The following is a 22443-nucleotide window of genomic DNA, read 5'->3' as shown; positions in this document are numbered from 1 at the left end:
CCCTGCTCAGCGGCACCGTCCCTGTCCCCGCTGGCTCCCTGACTCTGTTTCTTGGCCCGCAGGGTGCCACCGGTGGTGAGCAACGGGGATGCTGTGGGTGCTGCTCTCTCCGGGGTCCGGCGCTCCAGCTGGAAGCGGAAGAGCTCCCGCCGGAGTAAGTGCCCCCATACCGCCCCCCCCCCCCAAACCTCATCTTAGCTCAGGAAGGTGGTTCCGTGATAACCTCAGAGCCCCTTCCTCAGGCCCAGAGGGCTGATGTGGGCTCCCCCGTGCCACAGGGGCGTCCTCACTGGGTGGGCTGCCGCAGGCTTGGTGGCAGCTCTGAGGGGGACCGGCTGCTGCCCATGCCTGGGAGTTGCCCCCGTCTCCTGCCCGATGGGAGCCATGGTCCAGGAGTAGATCGTGTGTTTGACCGCTTATCTGTTCCCCCAAATACCCAGAAGCTCCTACAGCAGGGCGGATGGGCTGGCAGTGGGGTGCCCTGCTGCCCAAGATGAGGTCCCTCCCGGGAGCAGAAGCCACCAGGTAGGCAGGAGGTCACCTTGCAGAGGGCAAGGTGCCAGGAGGGGGAGGCGGGAGTGAGGAGAACCTGAGAGTCCTGAAGGCAGAGGGGCGGGAGCAGGGCTCAGGGAGAGAGCATCCAGGCAGGGTCCACCTGTGCAGGAGCCCCAGTCCCCCCCAGCCCCAGGGTGGAGGGGGGACATCTGGCACCCTGGGAAACAACGGCCTTGGTGTGACGGAGGGTAGCATCCAAGGGGTGATTGGGGCGAGGTGAGGCTGCATGTCCCCAGCTCCTGGGGCCGTCCAACTCTGCTTTTCTGAAGGCAACAGGGAACCACGAGAGGGGAGCCGGAGATGCTGTGGGGTGGGGGCAAAGCCATAAGACAGGGTGGGGAGCCTGCAGCCCAGTGGGGAGGCTGATGGCCAGAACTAGGGACCTGAAGAGAGGTGAGCAGGTCTCAGAGCCATGTGGGAAACAGAGTCCATATGGGGGTGGAGGAGGGGGTTGAGGGTGAGGCTTGACCAGGCTCTGGGGGCCCTGGGGGCCCCGGGACAGCCAGAAGCACTGAAGTTAGGATCGTGGGGATTTCAGAGCCCATCTGGTCCTGTGTCTTCTGTGAAGGGCGATGGGGCGAAGACAGGCTCCCATCAGGGTGGGGACTGGTTTTCCAAACCCTGGCTCTGTGGAGGGGGGCACAACCCTAAAGAGGGCAGAGGTTGGGCCCACAGTTTTGAGGGAAGACCTCCTTTTTTTTAATGTTTATTTTTGAGAGACAGAGAGAGACACAGTGCGAGCAGGGGAGGGGCAGAGAGAGAGGGAGACACAGAATCTGAAGCAGGCTCCGGGCTCTGAGCTGCCAGCACAGAGCGCCAGGCGGGGCTCTTGACCTGAGCTGAAGTCAGGGGCTTAACCTTAACAGACTGAGCCGCCCAGGCGCCCTGAGGGGAGACTTCCTTAATGTGTCCATCCGGGTAGCTGCTAACAGGGGCAGAGTGCGCGCCTGCCCTGCCCCCTTCCAGCCCAGCAAAATACTGGCAGAGGGATGTGTTTGTTTGCTGAATTCTTCAGCAGTCAGGATCCTGCTGGCTGAGTTTTGGGGGGGGCCTCTCCTTCACCCCACTCTCCAAATCCATCTCCCCTCCCCCATTCCCTGTCCTCAGTAGGGCCGCTTTGCCCGGCCACCTCTGGGTGGGAGGTAGTTCCTTTTGGGTAAGTCCCGTGAGGGCTTCTAAGCCCCTGAAGATGTCCCCCGGGCCCCAGGGCACAGGCGCAGGGTCGGCTTCATGCTCCCTGCAGGTGCCGCGAGCAGCTGCGGCGTCAGCCAGATGGGCAGGCCTGTGGGTGGCAGGGAGGCAAGTGGGGGTCTGCCGCTCGCCAGGAGGGTGCCTTGGGGCGGAGGGCGGGGAGAAGCAGCAGAAGCGTGTCCTCCGAGAGGAGAGCAGCCGGCAGGGGCTCCCCAGGGGCCGGGCCGCGGGCTGCTGGCCGGGCCCAGCCGTAGGGCTGCAGGGTGGCGGGAGGGAGCCGCCGGCTGGCGCAGTCCCGCTGGCAGCCCGGCAGCTGCCTCCGCCCCTAGCGCTCTTGTCCTCTCCCTTCGCTCCCAGTCGACCGATTCACTTTCCCCGCCCTGGAAGAAGATGTGATTTACGACGACGTGCCCTGCGAGAACCTGGATGCCCATCAACCCGGTATGCCTCTTCCGCGCTTCTGTGCCACCTTAGGGGACGGGCCGGGGGGCGGGGCCTGGGGAGGGTCAGTCTTCTATTTGGCTCCCCACCCCACCCGGCCCTGGCCGCTGCCTCCAGCTTTCACCATCCTCCGGTAGTCCTGGGAGAGGATGGTGCCGGCTGGGGGCGTGGCCAGGCCGGGGCTGGGCGGGGTTGGGCTTCGGGGGCAGGGACCCCGGGCTGGCTGCTGGGACCCCCTGGCGGCGAGGGCGGACCTGGCATTTCACCTCCCCAAGCCTGCCTCGGGAGAACGGGGTGGTATAGTCCGGGCTTCCCAGGGCTGCTGGGGAGAAGGGCAGCTCGTTAAACCTGACCGCTGAGGCAGAGAGGGCTCCAGAAAGCCTGTGCCTTGCTTGCTCTGGGCCCAGGGAGGCCGGGGGGGGGGGGGGGGGGGATTGTGGCTGTAGAGAGGAAGCAGGGTGGGGTGGGGGTAAGTCTGCCCCAGCTGCCCCCCCCCCAACCGCCCCCCAGCATAGAGTCAGTCACCCAGCAGGAGAGAGCATCACTCAGATCCAGGGAGGAGGAATGGTTAGTAACTTCACGGTCAGAGCCGTCTTTGCCCAAACACATCGGGGTAGTGACTCTTTGTGTTTGATTTCCTGGAATCTGCTTAGAAACTTTGATTTGGGGTATCGTGGCCTCAGTGTACAGACGAGGAAACTACAGGCAGAGCTGGGATTTGAACCTGGTTATTCTGCCTCCAAGTCCGCTGCTCTGTCCCCTGCCCTGGGAGGATTTGGGTGGCATCTTATGACCGCTGACGCACATCTGCTCCCACCGATCTGTCAACCCCTTGAGGTCAGCAAGGCAGGCCCAGTGGCTCCCGGGGACAGTTGCATCTGAGAGCTTAAGACACCGTCTCCAGATCACACAGCCCGTGTTTGAGGGGCTTCTGGTCTGATAGGGGTGGCCAGCACCATCTTGGGCTGTGCGTAGTCCAATGGGGGAGACACGCGGATAGCACTACAAGGCCCCAGGGCGCCCACAGCCATGCTCCCGACTCCTGTTCCAGGGGCAGGGACAGGTGGGCTGATGGTATGCACATCCCTTTAGCAAGTCCCGGAGGTGCTTGGAACATCCGTGCTGCTTGCTCCTTGGAATCCAGGGAGAGGAGGGGGAAGGGCACGCTGTATTGGGCGGCAGTGGGGTCTTGCCGAAGGTCCTGAGTGGCTGCAGTCCATTGTTTAGCCCTGTTGGGCTGTCCTCCGCCTGAATCAAATCAAGCAGCACATTACTTGGCCCCAATCTTCACTGAACAGGGATCACTGATATGCCATCCTGCACTTGACCCCGAGGTGGTTACAAGCAGGCAGCCTGGGAGTCAGCTCCTGAGCCTTCAAGTGGGGGACCGTGACACCCATCCGAGGGCCCCCACCCTCACGGCTTCGGGAGGGTGAGTCCCAGGAGGCTGTGGCTGGCCCTCAGTGGGTGGTCAGCTCAGGGCTGGCCCTCAGTAGGTGCACTGCACAAACGATGGTGCTGTCGTTACCACGTCTGCCAGGGCCCAGCACTGACCTTCACGGACCGATGTGGGCTCAGTGGGCATGGGAGAGGAGGCTGTCAGCTGAGCAGCAGGCCGCACATGCAGCCCTTGGTTCAAATCCCAGCTCTGCCGCTGATTAGGGCACAGAGCTCCATGCCTTCGGGCCTTGGCTTCTTCATATGACATCAGAATATCATCCTGACCTCATGGACTGTCATTCTGAAGCTCTGGGGAGTGTCACATCAGAGAACCGCTTCCTATCTCTGGACCTCAGTTGATGCATCTGTAAATTTGGGACAGTCACAGCTGCATCCTGGGCTTGTGAGTTTGCCGTGAGGTAATTGACACAGAGCACTGAGCCGGTAGTGGTCCGTGCTTTGCAGGGGGAAGCCGTTCGTGAAGCCCGAGGCCCCGGGAAGCTGAGGGTGGGAACCAGGATCCCTGTGAGGCCCCTGAAGGCTGAGGCTTTGGCCCAGGCTCAGGACTCTGGTGGCACTGTCTCCACTGGAGAGAATATTTCTAAATGAGCCCAGGAGGTGGTCAGGTTAGCCGGCCTCATAGAAGGCAGCGTGGTGAGTGGAGGGAGCCTGAGTCTGCAGCTCCTTCTCTCTGCCCTGTCTGACCTTGGACAAGCCACCTGTCTTCTCCAGGCCCCTGTTTTCTTGTGTTTCTAATGAGGCGGTGATTATTTGTACCCCACCGACCTTAGGGCTGCGGGAGAATCCAGCAAGAGAGGTGGCTGTCACTGAGGACGTAGGCGGGTGGGAGGCCGGGGCTCATGGAAGCGTGGGGAGGTGGGCATTCGAGATGCTGCCTGGGTTCTTCCTCAGAGGGAGCCCCAAGAATTGGGCTCTGCCCCTTTACTCCCCGGTCATCGGGCCTCCGCTGCGGTAATAAGACAGTCGACCCAGTCTTGTAAAGGTCATAGCCTGGTTACCAGCTGCTCCTGTCCCTGGAGACGTTAGTCACTATTATCTTTTGCTTAAAAAATAACCTCATGCTCCCTCCTCATCCTGAGACCTGAGCCCCCAGCTAAGCCTCAGTGTGTCTGTTCTTAGGGTGACAGTCTCCCAGACCCCACACTCCCCAGCTTTCCGGTAGGGGCTCTGGGGTCAGTGGGATGATTCCCGGGCCCACGCAGACACTCCCCCCCCCCCCCCCCCCACCTCAAAGCAAGGATCAGCTGCTCTTTACTGAGCACCTGCCATGTGCTACACTCTTTGCTAGAGCTTTTGGTTCATATTTTATTTACTCGACCTTTTCTGGCTTATTGTTGTCGCCGTTTTTGCAGAGAGGTCTCCGATAACCAAAGCTCCCTGTTCTGAGCAGATTTTTTAAAAGAACCCTTCCCAGTGCTGTATTTCTTGTGCGTTGACAAAGGCATTTTCATATTGGTGCGCTTTTTGGGGGTCTGGCCTCGGTGAGGCCTGCAGTTTGGTTCTCCCTCAGGTGACAGTCCAGGAAGTGCAGCCCAGAGGGGTGGGAGCGAAGGCCAAGGTCTCGGGATGGGAGAGCTGGGGTTACCTGGACAGCAGCTCTCCCACCTCAGCCTCAAAGCTGAGCATCTCACTCCGGATTTGACAGGGACCCTGGGAGTACCCAGGCCCCTGAGGGGACCTGTTTCTCCTGGCCAGTGGACTCTCAGCTCTTTGTCCCCCACTTCTCCAGTGGGGCTCTGGAAGACAAGGGAACACTCCTGGACGCTGGGCCTGGCGCGCCCCCTACTGGGCCATTCTGGACCTGCATGGGAAACTCAGATTTGGGAAACTCCAATTTAATGCTCCCAACAATTTCCATTTTGATCCCCCCGAGGATGCTGGGGCTGGAGCCGAGGGCCCGATTCAGGACTTGGTTCTAGGTCTTGTCTTTCCCACTGAAACATGCCCCGAGGTCCAGGATGAGCACTCAGATCCCAGAAGAGCAATACTGAGGCGTGGGGGGAGGGGGCTAAGGAGCCTGTTGCGTTCCCGACTCGTTTCTTGTGCCTCTCCGGTCTTTCTCGTGTCCTCCTCGCTTACCAGGTGGATGTTGTGTGGTCCTCACCCCTGCTCTGTGGACCGGGAAGTGGGGACGGAGCCCCACCTGCCTGCCTGGGTCAGGAATCAGGTCTGGTAGCCTTGGTGCCAGGGCCTCCCCTCACCAGCCCTGTTCCCTGGCGTGCAGGGGCGGAGAGGAGCCTGCTTTATGAGGATGTGCATCGGGATGGAGCGCCCAGGGAGCCCGAGGACCTAGGCTGGAGCTCCAGTGAGTTTGAGAGCTACAGTGAGGACTCGGGGGAGGAGGCCAAGCCAGAGGCCGAGCCTGCCAAGCACCGAGTGTCCTTCCAGCCGAAGGTAAGGGGTGGGCACCTCCCACCCCGGCCAGGGCTCCGGGACCCCCTGGGGAGGGGGTGAGGAGGGTGGGAAGGGTTGGCCTCAGACTCGTATCCTGTTAGGGACCCCCCCCCCCGCCCCCAGGAATGTACAGTGAGAGGGGCGGTGGCCCGGGTACCCCAAGCATAGGAAGCGACCCCCCGGCATTGCTGTTTGTGCCCCAGTGTGGAGTCCCACGCAGGGCTCAGTCCCCCGACCGTGAGATCATGACCAGACACTCAACCTACTGAGCCCCTCCGAGGTCTTTTGAGATGCCATCCGTGCGTTGGTTTCTGCCTGGAACAGGGTTCATTCTGCTGGCTTCGTGGAAGGAGCCGGAAGCCGAGAGGAGGACGGACTGCTTCCTCCTGAGACAGACTGCTCCTCCCGTTTGTTCTACAGAAGCCAGCAGAAAGCAGATTCTACCCATGCTGAGATTTGGGGTTTAATGGGAACCACTCCTTACAGGCAGGCCCTGCCCGACCAGAGGTGACTGGGTCCCTCTCAGCCTCTTTGTGAAAAGACGCACATGACAGATACCCAAAGGTGGTGCAGGGAGAAGGCAGGGGCCCCAGGACTAGGCTGGGGTTATGGCACCCCATGTCTTTCCTAGTGCATCCTGCTCCTTTCGGAATTTGAGGATCCCCTCTGGGGGAAGGCTGCTGGCCAGAGCGGCACCCACGCCTACGAGTCCTCGAGGAGCCTGGGGGCGGAGCAGGTCTCTCTCGAATGTGGTCCTGTGGCCGGGCCTCCGTGGGCCGGGCCACGGAAAATGGCCTTGGTATCTCGCTAAGATGAAGTTAAGCATCTATGATACCTACCCTGTGCCCAGTCGTTTCTCAGGGTGCGGGCAGGGGGAGCTCGAGGCCTGGGCCAGCCCTTGTTCTCAGCCTCTGGCTGTCCCTCCTGATCCCCCTGGGCCGCTTTCCCAGGCCCCTGCCACACATTTCTCAGAGGGCAGGAGGTGTGGAGATGCTGAGTTTGGGCTTCCCAGTGCTGGTGCTCAGTCTTATATAAGCATCAGGACCACGAGGGGAGCTGATTGAAATCGCAGATGCCAGGGCCTCGCTCCCAGGGACTCCGGCTCATGGTTTGGGGGTGGGGGGTGGGAGCCTGGCAATTTACCTTTTTTTTTTTTTCAAGTTTATTTATTTATTATTTTTTTAAATTTTTAAAAAATGTTTATTTACTTTTTGAGAGAGAGAGAGAGAGAGAAAGAGAGAGAGACAGTGCAAGCAGGGGAGGGGCAGAGAGAGAGAGCGAGACACAGAATCCGAAGCAGGCTCCAGGCTCCGAGCTGTCAGCACAGAGCCCCACGTGGGACTCGAACCCACAAACTGTGAGATCGTGACCTGAGCCGAAGTCTTGCGCTCAGCTGACCGAGCCACCCAGGCGCCCCCTCCCCGGGCTGGCCCTCACCATGGCCGGGCCCCAGGGGAGGAGTCTCTGGCGGCCGACCATTAGCGTTTGTCCCTCAGACCCTCAGGCGAGGGGCTTTGGACCCTTCCTCAGCAGACAAACAGTGTGACAGAGTTCTTGGAATTTCTAACCAGGAGGACTTTTTGTCTGGCTGAGGGCCACGGCCTGCCTGTTCACCAGACAGCAGGCCCCCAGGGAGGTGAGGGTTGTGGAGGGACCTTTCCTTTGGCACCTTGCCTGCTGCGCTCTGCCCTCCTGGGCCGCTTGGGGCCCACCTGCTTCCGTGCCTGGCACCACCGTGGCTGAACGTTCTGGGGCCACCGCTGCTTGGCCGTGTCTTGTGTGTGCTGTGGGGCATGGGGCTGCAGAGATCTGGTGGTGTTTTGCCCTGTCCTTGGAGTCTCACGGGGGCCTAGCTTCCTGTCCAGCTGCAAGCTGTCCCTGCTTCAGGTGTCTTAGAAGGCCAGCCCTCAGTGGGTGGATTTTTGCCAAAGAAAGTGACCGAGGGGTCTGCAGAGGGACCCCCTCAGAAGCACCTGACCCATATGTAAGCAGGGGCCTGATCCCATTATGTTAACAAGTACCTGCTGATGGCCACCCATGGTCCTTGGGATTTTTTTTTTTTTTCTAACCAGTTGTGGATTGGGCTGCATTGGATTTTTCCTTTTCCTGACTGTGACCTCTTCATAATTAAGGTTACCATGATCCAGCTGGCCAGGGCACTGGGCAGAAACGCCAGCTCTGACCTCTGACCTCAGCCTTGCTCACTCCCCTGCTCAGATCGGACCAGTCTGCGATTGATCTCTGATGCGGGTTCTTCTAATCCTGAGAGAGGCAGAGGGGAAGTGCAAAACCAGGGGCTTTATGATTTTATTGTGTCAATTTACAGGTGAACCAGGGCTCAGGACAAACCCCAGCCTCTCTCCAGTTGTGGGGAGTCTGAATAAGTCTCAGAAGGATCCCTGTCCTGCGATTTCTTTCTTTTTGTTCTTTAAATTTTTTTAAACATTTATTTATTTTTGAGAGACAGAGAGAGACAGAGCACGAGCAGGGAAGGGGCAGAGAAAGAGGGAGACACAGAATCTGAAGCAGGCTCTAGGCTCTGAGCTGTCAGCACAGAGCCCGACGCGGGGCTCGAACTCACGGACCGTGAGATCATGACCTGAGCCGAGTCGATCGCTTAACCGACTGAGCCACCCAGGTGCCCCCTGTCCTGCGATTTCTTTGCATTGACAATAGAGAGCCTCTGCGTAGTGTGGTAGAGTTTACAAAGTGGTTTCCTGTGATTTTCCTGATACCCTAAAGTGGTTGGTGTTATTTGGATTAAGAGTCTCATGGTATTGATCAGAGACCCTAACACAGAAGTGTAGAGAGGCTAAATGATATGGTTAGGGTCATTCAGCCAGTAAGTGGTATACAACTCAACATCACACAAGATTTGCAAGAACATACATCGTTCTTCTGTCCATGCATCCATGCACCCATCTATTCATCCATCCAAGCATCCTTCCTTCTATCCTCCCTCCTTCCCTCCCTCCCTCCCTCCCTTCCATCCATCCATCCATCCATCCATCCATCCCTGCATTTCTCCATCCATCTATCCATCCATCCATCCATCCATCCATCCATCCATCCATCCATCCGTCCGTCCATCCATCCATCCTACCAACTATCCACCCATTCAACAAATATTGAGCACTTATAATCTGAAAGATAGTGTAATACTATCTTCCATGTTTTGAGCGCTTGCTAAGTCTTGGGGTCTACACGTATTTCCCATTCCATCTTCTCAGTAACTCTGTGAAGTGGTTATCATTCGGGCCGCTTTCCCAGTGAGGAAGGTGTCCCTCTGAGAGGTGAAGACACTATTCCAGGTAGTGAGCGGGGGGTGGCGACTTGAACCCAGGCCCGCCTGCCTCCAGCGCTCCTGCTCGTGGTCCCCTTCCTGGTCTACTCCGGAAGTAGTACCTTCTTGGGGTTCTGAATGCTTCACCAGATGTCAGTGTTGCTCACGCGTTTGAATGTCTGTGTTTGTCTCTCCATCCATCCGTCTTCCCAGGTGGCGTGTAAGCTAGTCAGCCACCCCTCCTTCCATCCAGACGCCCACCTGCCCTCCATCCGTCCGTCCGTCCGTCCGTCCGTCCGTCCGTCCGTCCCTTGCTCTGTTTGCCCACTCCTTCCTGCAGCGGCGTGCCAGAGTCCGCTCTTCCTAGCTCACGAGAACTAGGAACCAATTGCACGCTCTTTCTGACTCTGCATTCAGCGACGTCACACTAGTGGCTTGAAATTTGCCACGGTGGCGTAGTGACATCATGGAAAGCCAACAAAGCAGGGGTCTATTTCCTGGAGAAGCGCGTGTTAAATATTTACCGGCACGGCACTGCTTCCATCCATCCCCTGGTCCCCCCGGGTTTTTATCCATCTTCTTGTTCATCTGTCCGTCCATTTACCCAGATCTGCAGTCCTCCAGCCAAGTTTATCCATTTGCTCATCCAGCCATTTTTCTGTCTGTCCATCCAACCACTCATCCCTCTGTTTATAGTCCATCCGTCTGTCCAACCAGCTCTCTGTCCATTCACCCGTCTTCCTGTGCATTGGCCCACGCACCTGCCCGTCCATCCATCTCCCAAACTTGCCAAGGACCTCCTGTGTCACCAGCCCCTCGCTGGCCCCTGGTACATGGGGGGATGCCTGAGACACAGTCCTTGTCCTCTAGGCACTGTTCCCCTTCTCTGAGCGGGGCCGGCTGGTCCCCTGCCCCTGGTCCCCCAGCAGCCAGGACTCCCAGCCCCCGCTGCCTGCGCGTTGGGGTGGGACGCTGCTGGAGCCGATCCCCGGCGGGAGCCATCCCCAGGCCCCACGTCCCACCTCACCTGGTCTCCTTTCTCCTCTGTTGTCCTGTCTGTGTCCTCCCGTCCCGCCTGCTCCTCGCACCTGCTCTCCTTCTGCCTGGCTGCTTGGGGGCTCCAGCTTTCTCCAGACCTGACTAGGCTAAAGGAGAGATACGCCAGGACTAAGAGAGACATCTTGGCTTTAAGAGCCGGGGGGAGAGACGTGCAGGCGCTGAAGCACAAGTACGACTGTAAGGTACTGTCTGTCTGTCCCCCGGCGGCCTGGCAGGGGCCCGCCCCGACGCCGGAGCCTGGCCACCTCTCGCACCTGTGCCGGGACCGGTGGTGCCGGCACCTGCTCCTTTCCACGTTCTCGCCTCTCTCTCCGAGTGAAACTGTCACTGTGGGGGGTGGGCTGGGCTGGGCTGGGGCGGTCTGCAAACTCTGGGGTCCTCAGAATCACCTGGGTGCTTTGGAGAATGCAGATTCCTGGGCTGCACCCCCAGAGATGCTGATTCTGTAGGTCTGGACCGAGGCCCAGGAATCCGCAAATTTGGTAACTGTGGCGGTGGGTTTGGGTGACGCCTGGAGAGATGTGAGCCTTAGTGAGTGATGCTGAGCGTTCCTCCCACCCTGAGCCGTTCAGAGAGATCCAGGGTAAGGAAGTCTGTAGGAGAAATCACAACACTTTGGTCTTAGATGAGACCCAGACTTCTGGATAATGATGACACCGACAGCAGGAACTTCTCTTAGTTGAGCACCTACTATGTGCTGTGGAGGCCTGCAGGCCTGGCTCCGAATCCCCGTCCCACCACTTCCTCTCTTTGTGATCCCGGGCAGGTCTCTTGACCTCTCTGAGCCTCGGTTTCCTCACCTGTGAAATGGGAGCATTAACAGTACCAGCCCCCTGATAGATGTAAAGATTAGGTGAGCTCAGATCTATAAGGTGCTCAGTGCTGTGCTTGGTGTGACCTAAGAGCTCAGTGGGTGGTGGCCACTATTACTTACACACCTGACTGTTTTGTCCCCAGGGCATCCGGGTAGGCAGCTGTCTTACTGCTGTCATTTAGCATCAGTGAGGCTGGAGAGAAGTAACTGGCTGATGGTCACAGCGCTGGTCAGTGGCAGAGCCGGGATTCAAACCGGGGTCTGCTGTCCATCCTGTGCCACGTCCTGTTTCATCAGAACCCGAGGCCTCCCCGGAGGGGGAGGGGGAGGAGGAGGAGGAGGCGGCGGGGGAGGGGAGGCACTTTATAGTTCCTATACACACGCCTTGGGGGGCCTGTGACCTGAGGGGGGCAGGTTTATCTTCTCAGAAGGCGAAGGCCCCGAGAGGAGAGGGAGCCTTGAAGGGAAGATTCTATGACCACTGTTCTTGCCCTGGCTGTGACCCTGGAATCAGACGCCTGGTCCAGCCTCTGCACCGTGGTTGATGGTGGGGACACCTTCCGGGGTGTTCATTTGCTGCTCTTCTTTGCCCAGGAAAACGGCAAGAGAAGACCGCTTTGGGAGTTTGTAGGATAGCCGCCTGCCCCAGCTTTCTTCCGGGAAGGAACTGGGCTCAGAGCAGAGGTTTCCAATCTGGGGCTTGTGACCCCTCCCAACCCCCAGAGGAGGACGAGCATCTCTGTGTAGTTTCTGGGGTCGGACATCCGTGCTTCTCCTTAGATTATCACAGGTGTTTCTGACCCCCGAGCCCCACTCCTAGAAGCCAAGAATCACCACTGAAGGAAGAATTTTACCATTTCCATGCAGGGAGGCCCTAGGGGACTTCCCTTTCCTCCTGCGGGGTGTGGGGGGGGGGGGCGAGGGGTGTTTCCAGAAGTCAGCATTGTTCCTGAAAAGCCACCACCACCCCGTGCCCCAGGCCTCACGCCCAATGGGTTTTTGGCAAGGCCGGCTACTCGGGGCCCTTCCACTGGGGACCAGGGGGTTTGCTTGGAGGAAGGTGATAGCAGGGACCAGAGCCCCCCAGGGGAGTGCTCTCTGCCTTCAGCAGAGAGTTTCAGGAAGGAAAGAGTGTTCTAGAACTGCGCTGCTCATTATGATAGTCATGTGGTTCTTTACGTTTAAATCAGTTACAATTAAATATAACCGGGACTTCAGGTCCTTAGTGATGAGAGCCGCTTTTCAGGTGGCCCAGGAGTAACTGGTGGCTGGTGGACCCCCTGTGGGCACACCGAGAGTCCGCATTTCCATCACTGAGAAAAGTTCTGTGGGATAGGGCTGACTGTGTGTCGGGGAAGATGCCAGGGCTGGGGGCTGGAGGGGCAGTGCAGGGATAACTTCTGGGACAGCGGCTCCGTTTGCGGGCCCCGGGCTCCCCCAGTGCTCAGCTCGCGGCTTTCCCCTCCTGGGCGCGGGTCTTCTCCCGCCTCACATCCTGCTTTGCCTGCCGTGAGGTGTGGTGGCCGCGGTCCATCCCCACGCCGGGGAAGCTGTGCTCGGCTCCGTGGCAGCTCCGGCCTTCCCTCCCCTTCCCGGGCCTCGGCGCAGTCAGAAACTTGGCTGCTTTGGGGGGCAAGGGACGGGGGCCTCACTTGGGTTTGGCAGATGGGGTGGGGGTGTGAACTCCCTTCCTTCCGCTTGCCCCCAAAGTAACCGCTGCCGTTTGCGCGGATCACCTTACTGTCCAGCGTGCTTCCCTGGCCCCCGTTAGTCCTCATAGACCCTGGCACATCTCAGTGAGGAAACTGAGGCTCAGTGAGGCTAAGTGACTTGTCCCGAGAGGCGCGGCTGGGATTTGAACCCAGGCCTGGCGCTCCAGGCCTCGGGTCTTTCCCCTGTGTCATGCCACTGCCTTCATTTGACGCCTACCCGTGCACTTTGTCCCGAAGGGAGACATCGGGTTAAGACCTCCTTTTGCCAGTAAACAGGGTTCCTCCGGGGTGATCTCCAGGGCACAAATGCCCCTTCTCACCCCTTCCTGGGATGCATTGGGCGGCGTTGCCTGGCTGTCCCCCTTGGCCTCTGCCGCCCCGTCCCTGGGAGTGAACGGGCCCTGGGGTCATGATGTGCGCGGCCCCGGCTGGGAGGCCTGCGTGGGGCGGCGTGGCCCTTGGTGGCAGGCGTCCCGGGCTCTCCTTCGGCTTCTCTGATGAGCCCCTCTGCCTTTGCTCAGATGACCCAGCTCATGAAGGCTGCGAAGAGTGGGACCAGGGACGGGCTGGAGAAGACGAGGATGGCCGTCATGCGCAAAGTGTCCTTTCTGCACAGGAAGGACGTCCTCGGTGAGGCGCCATGGGCCTGGCTGGCGGGAGGGTCAGGACTCGGCTCTGTGACAGCGGGGACGGTGGGCGAAGTCACTCGGGCTCTGGGCTCCTTCGGTGGTCGGGGTCCTCTCTGGCTGGTCCCAGTTAGTTTCCCACCCTCTGGCAGGCATGGTCTACCTCGTTTTGGGGGCCCTGGGGCCTCTCCCTTGGTCTGGGGCCCAGCGGCCCTGCCCTTGGTCTCTGTCCTGGCCGTCTGGGCCCCCCGCCTCTTATGCTGTGCAGCTTACCCGGCCTCATCTTTGGACGCTCCCACCCTTTCCTTTATCCGTCACCCATCGGCCCGGCAGCCGATACTTACTGAACACCCACTGAGAGCCGCACCCCTAGCCGGGTGCAGGGCCACCAAGATGAACGAAGCAGCACTTCTTCCAGGAATATAAACAGGAAGTGACGGTCAGAGGCGGACAAGCAGTGGTGGGGAAACATGGCAGGAGCAGGGAGGAGTGCAGTGTGAATGAGCGGTCAGGGAAGGGCTGGGAGCAGGAGGACGCGGGTCAGTTAGGTAGCAGGGGGGGGGGGGGGGGGTGAGGCAGGGAACAGGAGCCAGCGTGTGCAAAGGCCCGGGAGTGGGGAAGTAGGAGACATTCGAGAAATGATTGTCGTGATCGTCCACATGTATCGGGGACTTACTGTGCGCGAGGCAGTCTCTTACGGTCTTTGTGGTTCCTTGCTCAATCCTCATCAACACCGGACGGTACGCAGGGCTGTCCTGTGTCCATCTGGAGACGAGCGAACAGGCACAGAGTGGCTCAGTGACTTGCCTGGGGACACACAGGGACAGAAAGGATAAAGCAGAGGCTTCATGTGGCTGGAGTGAGGGTCCGGGAGACCAGTGAGAGACGGGGGCCAGGTCAGCACAGGCGTTCAGGCCAGGGAGGCCTTCAAGACTCTGTGCCCTCTTGAAAAGTTGTGTGCTTTACCTTCTCTGTGCCTCAGTTTCCTCATCTGTGCAACGGGGCTGCTGCGGCATCTGCCTCAGGGGCCGGGGTGAGAGTGAGCGAGGCAGTGCATGGAAAGAGCCCGGCACGGCTCCTGGCTCCTGTGTGGCAGGTGTAATTCTCAGTGGGCAGTCACTCAGTGGAGTTGTGTGCAGCTCTCTGGTCTGGCTTCAGATCCCAGCTTCCCGGCCCCCTGGCTGCAAGACCTCGCGTAGGCTTCTGCCCCTCTCAGAGCGGCAGGTTCCTCATCTGTGAAATAGGCTTATTACTCCAGCACTGCGTGAACTTGGCACAACCCTGAACCTTTGGGAGAACCCCGGTCCCCGACCGGGGAGCGGATGGGCGGAGGGGTCCTCTCAGACTCGGTGGGGTGGCCTGGAGGGTGGACAGGGTGACAGGCCGGTTGGCCGCGAGCGGTCCCTGGTCACCCTCCCCACCCCCAGACTGGCCAGGCTGCCAGCGGGCTCTCCCTCAGCCCTCCCCCGCCCCGCCCGCCGGCCCAGAGCCTTCCCCAAAGTGACCCTCCCACCCGGGTGTTATTAATAGCCACGACAGGGCTCGGATCACTGGCCAAGAATGTTGCCCGGTGGCGCATGGGGGAAGAGGAAGCCGCGGGGCCGGCGGCTGGGGTGGGTGCGGAGTGATGCCCGGGGTACCATGTGGGCCAGGCAGGAGGGCCTTCACCACCCCCACCCCCACACTGTCGTCCGCTGTCCCTCCTCCTCCTCCTCTTCTGTCTCCTGTTCAGGTAAGGGCCCGCCCGGGTGTCCCTGCTCCCTCGGCCCCCTGCTCAGGGGTCGCTGCCCCTTCTTTCTGCTCAGCTTCCCCACGGCCACCCCCACTGGGTGTCAGAGTCCTGAGCAGCTAGGGTCCCATCTCCCTGTGCCTGTGTCTCTCTTGTGGGGGCAGAACCGTCCAAGGCCAGGTCCCTGCACTCTGCCTGACCTCTCTCTCTCTCTCTCTCTCTCTCTGCCTGATCCTTGGCCTGTCTCCTGCTCTCTGTCCGAGAGCTGCCTCCACTCGGGTCTGCATCGCCCAGTTGAACTTTTTCCCTTTGGGTCTGTCTGCATTAGTTGTGATGAAAACTTGAAAATGCACAGCCAAAGAGCCCCATTCTTCTTGGGGCTTACTTTCTTCCCCCTTTTGGGCATCCAGAAGAAAACTATTTTTAGTGCATAGTGATGGAGACACGGGCGGCCTGGCTTACTCCGTGCCAGGAGTGGGCGGGTCTGAGCAGGGACAGGGACTCTGGCAGAGCTGATCGGGCGAGCTGGAGGCCCCGGACGCGCTGCTCTGTGGCCCCTTGCTCGTTCCCATTAATTTACGGACCGACCGATCTAGCAGAGCGCAGCAGTGAGTGCAGCTTGTGGGCTCTGACCCTGTGTGGCCCCAGGACCCTGGCCCAGGGTGGTTCCCAACTCCTGGGGGGCTGAACAGTCTAGGTCATCCTCGCTTGCATGTGTCACCAGCCCATCTGACTTTGCAGGTGACTCGGAGGAGGAGGACATGGGACTCCTGGAGGTCAGTGTTACAGACATCAAGCCCCCGGCCCCGGAACTGGGCCCCATGCCAGATGGCCTGAGCCCTCAGCAGGTCTGTGGGTAGAGTGGGGTGCCGGGGGTCTTTGGGGGCAAAAGGGGTGGTTGGGGACCCCGCGGGTCTGGGTCTTGAAGGGGAAGGGGTGAGCGGGGCCTCCTGGCCGAGCCTCAGCTCGTTCTCTCCTCACCTGCTGCGCAGACTTCCAGATTGGGCCCGATAGGTCCCATGCCGTTGTCCCGGGGTGGGGACGGGGGGGGGGGGCAGCATTCAGAGCCTTTTCTTCCCACCCCCAGGGCGAGAGCAGCTCCTGCTTAATCATTTCACACGGGAGATGTCGTTTGCAGGGAAGACCACAGTGACAGAGGGTTGGAAAGCATTGAGCTATTCCAACTTGGGAGACTATGGAGGGGCCAGCCCACCCTCCATCTCCCGGCTTCTCCCAGGCGCCGGGGGTCTTTGGGCGATACCTCCCCTCCCCCGAAGTGTCACACGGGACCAGGACCCGGGGGCTTTGCTCCGGGCCTCAGGCACAGGCTTCTTGCCATGAGGCATGAAACGGCGGGGGAGACCCCTGCCTTCCCCCGGTTGTGGGGACACTGAGTGAGTCGTGTTGGGGCAGCAGGTGCGAAAAAGGATTTGCCCCTCTTTTGGCTGGCAGAGGAGATGCTTGGCCTCTTTTGAAAACCAGGGAGAGGAGATGTGGTGGCCACACCTCACGTCTCAGGACGTGAGTCCGTCCGCCTGCTTCCTTCTTTTCTGTTACCTGCCTGGACCCCCCTGCCCCCAGCACTGAGGTGGTGACCCCTGCCCGTGCGCGGCGAGTCCCCGTCAGAGCCAGGCGCGAGCCCAGGCTTCCGGCTCACAGTCCCGCCTGCTCCTGCTGGCATTGGCCGCGTCTCTCTCCTCCGGAGCCTCTTGTGTTTCCCGGTCAGGCAATATGAGTTACTTTGGGCCAGTGGCTCTCAGCCGAGGTGATTTTACTCTCCAGGGGCATTTGGCCGTGTCTGGTGATGTTTGTGGTTGTCGCAACTGGAGGTCCTCCTGGAATCTAGTGGGTGGGGGCCAGGGATGCTGCTGAATATCCTACAGTGCACAGGACAGTCCCCGACACACAAGAGTCACCCGGCCCCCAGTGTCTATGTGCTGTGGTCGAGAACTCTGCTCTGGGAACGGCTTGGGCACCTGGGGATCGGTGACCGTGACAGTGCATCTGGCTGTGGGGCGGCCTGAAGGACAGTGGGCCTGGCCCATCCTGCGGCCCTGGGGCTGTGCGGGCCGTAGTCAGGCCTGGGTCCCAGGCAGGGCTGTGGGAATTGCTGACAGAGGTGTGCTAGGCGGGAAGGAGGTGTCCAGAGGGGCAGGGGGAGATGGTAGTGGCTGGATCGATGCCCAGGACGGCCGTGGGGGCACAGTGGAATCACCTGGGATGCTCTCACCACTGATGTGGGCCGAGGAGAGAAGGGGCCAGCGAGAGGGGGGCTGGGAGGGACTGGGCTGTTTGGCCTGTGGTGGAGCTCACCTGGTGGGGTGGAGAGTACCCTGAGGGATCCCATCTGAGGGAGGGGGGTTGGTTAAGGGGTTGGAGCTACGAGGGGTGGGAGCTGAGATCTCTGTTCCGTCCAAGAAAGAATTTTCTCCCCCATTTGTCCCAGGATGTGGGAGGCCACCTGACCCCTTGGAGGAGGGGTGGTGACTCCCTATGCCTGGATGTATGCGAGGAATGGCCTGGTGGGGGCCTCGAGCCCAGCACCCCACACCCCCCATCTGTAGGCGGGGCTCTGGAGGGCAATGCTGGCCTGCGGGCCGCGGTGGTCCCAGGAGCGGGCTCTGGGAGGGACGAGTCCCTTCCGTCCTGCAGCCCCTCAGCTCTTCCGGCACCAGGACTCCTTATCCGCCACCCGGGGCCTCTGCACACATCGGGTGCTCCCTCTGTGCTATGGTGGGTGCGGCCACTGACTGTGTTTTCTGGCCCCGGGCAGGTGGTCCGGAGGCACATCCTGGGCTCCATCGTGCAGAGTGAAGGCAGCTACGTGGAGTCTTTGAAGCGGGTACTCCAGGTACAACTCCGGGGGCCTCTGGGGAGACAGCAGGGAGGACCCCAGAGGGACACTCTGTAAGGAGGGTTCGTAGGGAGGTTATGGGCAGTTTTAGGGGGAAGGGGCCACAGGCCAGCGCTTTTATGGGGACAGCAAGCGTTCCTGATGCCTGGGAGTTGTTGGCAGGAAGACTGCATTTCTGAACCAGAGTCGCGGTCTGTGAAGTGAGGTGTGCCCTCTAGAGTAGAGGGCGTGCGGACCCTTCTGGGCCTGGAAGGGACCGTGCTTTCCTCACCAGTCCGGGAGCCCCGGGCCAGGGGCCACGTCTCCCATCATCCGGGATCATCCTGGGCCCCCCCACCCCCGAGGCTGGAGTGGATGCACCCCCTCGTGCTCTGTGAGTGCTCATGTGACTGGAGTAACCCTGCCGCCCCGGTCTGTCGTCTGCACTCCCGAAGGGGTGACTCCTCTGGGGGTGCTGTGACTCCGAGACAGGCCAGCGGGGAAGGGAATTGTTGGGGGTCGTGGGGTGTCGATGACACCGTCCTCTTGCCCCTTCTGAGTTTGGAGCCACACAAGGGCAGCCCGGGCGGCAGGCAGGGAGAGATGACAATATCACCGTGTTCCTGATGGCTGGGGGTGTGGCTCTAGGGCTGGGGGCCAGGGGACTTGCCAGAGGGGCATCGCCACCACCATTCCATTTGACACGCGGGCTCAGTCACGGGCAGAGCTGCCCAGGGCCGGCCTGGGCCTCGGGGCCTGCCTCCACGGGGCTGTTTGCAGGCGGCCTCTTCCCCCAGCCCAGCTTGACACCTAAGTCACGGGGGTGGGTTGTGGGTGGGCAAAGAGGGGCCAGGAGTGTTACCTTCATGGAAACCCTTCCCAAAGGACAGTGAGGAGTGAGGGATAAGTGCCCTCCCACCTCCTGCCTCCGGGAAGGTCCACACATGGCCTGCTGAGTTCTGATTGGCGGGGCACCTGGGTGGGAGGGGCTGTGGCCTGGCCCTGGGGTGCTCACCCCGCTGCCCGCCCCCCCCCTGCCCCGCAGGATTACCGCAACCCCCTGATGGAGATGGAACCCAAGGTGCTGAGCGCCCGTAAGTGCCAGGTGGTGTTCTTCCGCGTGAAGGAGATCCTACACTGCCACTCCATGTTCCAGATAGCCCTGTCCTCCCGGGTGGCCGAGTGGGACTCCACCGAGAAGATTGGGGACCTCTTCGTGGCTTCAGTAGGTATCCCAGACTCTCTTTCCCCGGCCCCACCAAGGTGAACACCGCAGCCCTGACCCGGATGTCATCCGGGCCAGCCTCCTGCCTCCACCTGGTCACCTGTCCAAGCCGACAGGGTCAGGGGGAAGCAGGGCCTGAGTCTGCCTGACCCAAGCTGGGGTGCACATGACAGCTTCTAGTGGGTCCTTGGAGATGTCTGCGGGCAGGGTGCTGGGGAAGCCAGTTCACCGTTCTGGCCCTGCTGGGGCGGCTGGTCTGAACCCACAGGGTGCTCACCCAGCTGGTCCGAGTACCCGCAGGGTGCTCACCGGGCTGGTCTGAGTACCCGCAGGTTGCTCACCATATGAGATGCTTTCGCATCCCATGGCCTTGGCCCCCAGAGGACTCTGTGCTACAGGGCAAGGGGCAGGTGCACTGGCTTGCTCTCCAGGAGGCCCGGCTGGGTCCCAGCTCAGTTTTGTAATCTTGGGCAACTCCAAGGCTCTCTCGGGGCTCAGGCCCCCATCTGAGGGGGGACTCTTGGTTTTTCAAACTGCAGTCTGTGAACCCCAAAGAGATTTGTGGGGGGTGGGCGCATCAAGTCAGTGGATCTGTTTTAGATCACTGGGTTCTGCTAAAAGGAAAAAATATATATGGTTTTGCAAACCCCAGCATTCAATAGATCTGATATCCCGGTCGGTGTGGACAAGGACCTGGGGTCAGGAGTGCTGTCCAGAGGGCTGGAGGCCCAGGGCATTTTACTTCCTGGGGGTGGTGAGGAAATGCAAAAAGGGGCATCGTGGCTGCCCCCACCTCTGTCCCTTCTCCCCTCGCCTTCCCGGGTCACCCTGCTGGGAGAGGAGGAGGGTCCCTGGTCTCTCCTTAGCACTGCCCCTCCCTCCCTGGACCGTGGGCATCTCTCCACCCCTCGGAGCCTGGGTTCGTCCCCTCAGCGGGGCGACAGGTCTCCTGACCACAGGGCTGGTTGCGAGCCTCCGGGTACCTGGCACCGAGGGCAGGGGTGCCGCCCGCCCTTCCCCTCACATCACGGTGACCCTCCCTCCCTGCCCCCGTGCCCATCCCAGTTCTCCAAGTCCATGGTGCTAGACGTCTACAGCGACTATGTGAACAACTTCACCAATGCCATGTCCATCATCAAGAAGGCCTGTCTCACCAAGCCTGCCTTCCTCGAGTTCCTCAAGGTGGGCCCCTCTCACGGGTTTCTCAGGAGGGAGAGGGCCCTGCGGCCCAGCTTCGGGTGTCACATCATCGCTGTGGCCTGGATGCCACCCCCCCTTTCCTTTGGGACATCCCCCGTCCTGGGGGGAGAGGATCAGTCCCTCTTGCCCCCCAAGAGGAGGGTGATGACAAGGTGGACAGATCTGTAAGCAGCCTGGGAATCTGGAGCTTTGTCAGGTGGAACAGGAGGCCAGCGGCCTCTCTCGGATGGGCGAGGTGACGGGCGGGTCCGTTGGGGGGGGACCTGGCCCTCTTGGGGCTGTGCTCCTCCGTCGGGCTTGGCTCGGGTGGGGCTTCAGGTTGTGGCTGGGCCCTTGCCGCGGGAGGTCAGCGGACAGCTCCGCCCCTTCTCCAACAGCGTAGGCAGGTGTGCAGCCCCGACCGCGTCACGCTCTACGGGCTGATGGTGAAGCCCATCCAGAGGTTCCCGCAGTTCATCCTCCTGCTTCAGGTACCGTGCGGGGTTCGGGCTGCCACGGACCTGCAGGGTGCGGGGGCAGGAGCCCAGGCGACCGGAAGGGAGTGAGAGCCTGTGGCCTCCCGGGGCCTGAGGGGTCCCGGCAGTGGGGAGTTGCTCAGTCAGCTGGCTTTGGCCACGTCAGGCTTCCAGAGGGAGCGCTGGTCCCCACGCAGGGCTCCCGGAGCTCGGAACCCCATCGCCCAGGGCCCTTAGTTGGGGTGAGCCGTCACCGCTGGGCTTGGCGGGGGGTGGGGGTCACCAGGCCGAGGGCCGCCCCAGCACTTTCTTCTCTGTCCTCAGAGCTTCCAGCTGAAGGAGGGAGCTCTCATCTCAGGAAACTGCTGATCAGTAAATTAGGGATGGATCCAGAGATTTATTTTTTTTTTCCATTCATTAGCTATTTCTGGAGTCCTTACTCCACGTTCGATACCATCTGTCCTGGCCGAAAGCTGGGCACCTTCAGATCGGGTCTCTGCAGGAGGTGGGAGGGTGAGGCCTTGACCCCAGGCCAGGGGAGGAGGGTCTGCCGGCGTGCGGTTCTCATTCCCGGTTCTCTCGGGGTCCTGGCAGGACATGCTGAAGAACACCCCCAGGGGCCACCCGGACAGGCTGTCCCTGCAGCTCGCCCTCACGGAGCTGGAGACGCTGGCCGAGAAGCTCAACGAGCAGAAGCGGCTGGCTGACCAGGTGGCCGAGATCCAACAGCTGACCAAGAGCGTCAGTGACCGCAGCAGCCTCAACAAGGTGAGTGCCAGGGTCCCCCCTCTGCCCCCCCCCCCCCCCCCCACCTGCACGCCTTTACCTGCTCTGCAGCCTTTATCACCTGTCACTCTGCCTCCTCCTCTCGGCCACCCACTAGATGGCAGTGTTCTCCGAGGGAGGGATTCCTGGCTCCCCTCTGAGCCCCGCAGACCTAACCCCGAGGATTGGGGTCTTGACCGCTCCTCCCCATTCATTACCATTCACGTTATTTTAGGATAAAAGCCGATTTTGTCCACCAGTGTCATTGCCAGGAAAGACACCAGAAATGAGAGTGTAGCATCGTGCTTGACACAAGTAGGCTCTGGAGTCAAGAGTCTGGTTTTGAATCCAGACTTTGCCAGTGGTGCTCACTGTGTGGCCTCAGGGGAATCACCCAACCTCTCTGAACCTCACTTGCTCCCTCTGAAACGAGGAGAACTCAGTGGGGCCTGACCCCAGGGCTGCCGTGAGGCAAACGGAGGCGTCGGCAAAGCAGCAGACCCAGAGTTCTTTTTTTTTTTTTTTTTTTTTTGAGTAAGTGTTACAACTCTGTTTATTTTTTTTAGATCCAGAGTTCTTAATACAAGGTGGCTGTTGTCATTATTAGTGTTTTATTTATTTATTTATTTATATGTTTATTTATTTAATTTGAGAGAGGGGGAGGAGGGGCAGAGAGTGAGAGAGAGAGAGAGAGAGGGGG

General features: G+C 60.4%; 1 protein-coding gene and 1 long non-coding RNA gene across 12 annotated transcripts in view; one reads left to right on the top strand and one right to left on the bottom strand.

Moving 5' to 3' along the window:
• The window catches only part of ARHGEF10L (Rho guanine nucleotide exchange factor 10 like), a 158506-nt gene that overhangs the window by 70940 nt on the left and 65123 nt on the right, over nucleotides 1-22443 (top strand). For 6 of the 10 annotated variants that reach the window (XM_047869947.1, XM_047869945.1, XM_047869944.1 and 3 more), the window contains exons 5-15: nucleotides 63-154; nucleotides 2104-2187; nucleotides 5873-6042; nucleotides 10450-10566; nucleotides 13432-13540; nucleotides 16007-16113; nucleotides 18039-18116; nucleotides 19144-19323; nucleotides 20389-20505; nucleotides 20901-20993; nucleotides 21573-21746. In XM_047869947.1, coding sequence (XP_047725903.1) covers nucleotides 63-154; nucleotides 2104-2187; nucleotides 5873-6042; nucleotides 10450-10566; nucleotides 13432-13540; nucleotides 16007-16113; nucleotides 18039-18116; nucleotides 19144-19323; nucleotides 20389-20505; nucleotides 20901-20993; nucleotides 21573-21746 — 1321 coding nt within the window. Of the gene's footprint in view, nucleotides 1-62; nucleotides 155-2103; nucleotides 2188-5872; nucleotides 6043-10449; nucleotides 10567-13431; nucleotides 13541-15082; nucleotides 15269-16006; nucleotides 16114-18038; nucleotides 18117-19143; nucleotides 19324-20388; nucleotides 20506-20900; nucleotides 20994-21572; nucleotides 21747-22443 lie in introns of those variants that run through there. The other 4 variants (XM_047869950.1, XM_047869949.1, XM_047869952.1 and 1 more) reach the window with 2 other exon arrangements.
• LOC125172217 (uncharacterized) lies at nucleotides 10382-11740 on the bottom strand. Of its 2 annotated transcripts, none has more exons than XR_007154639.1 (4): nucleotides 11323-11740; nucleotides 11076-11184; nucleotides 10774-10997; nucleotides 10382-10470 (listed from the first exon to the last, which is right to left on the bottom strand). It is a non-coding gene; the product is annotated as an uncharacterized LOC125172217 (long non-coding RNA). The 2 variants fall into 2 exon arrangements; XR_007154638.1 differs by having other exon boundaries at nucleotides 10774-10977.

The sequence above is a fragment of the Prionailurus viverrinus genome, chromosome C1 (assembly GCF_022837055.1).
Source record: "Prionailurus viverrinus isolate Anna chromosome C1, UM_Priviv_1.0, whole genome shotgun sequence".
Taxonomy (NCBI): domain Eukaryota; kingdom Metazoa; phylum Chordata; class Mammalia; order Carnivora; family Felidae; genus Prionailurus; species Prionailurus viverrinus.
Note: the sequence above shows the minus strand (reverse complement) of the source record. Positions and strands in the feature narration are given on the sequence as shown.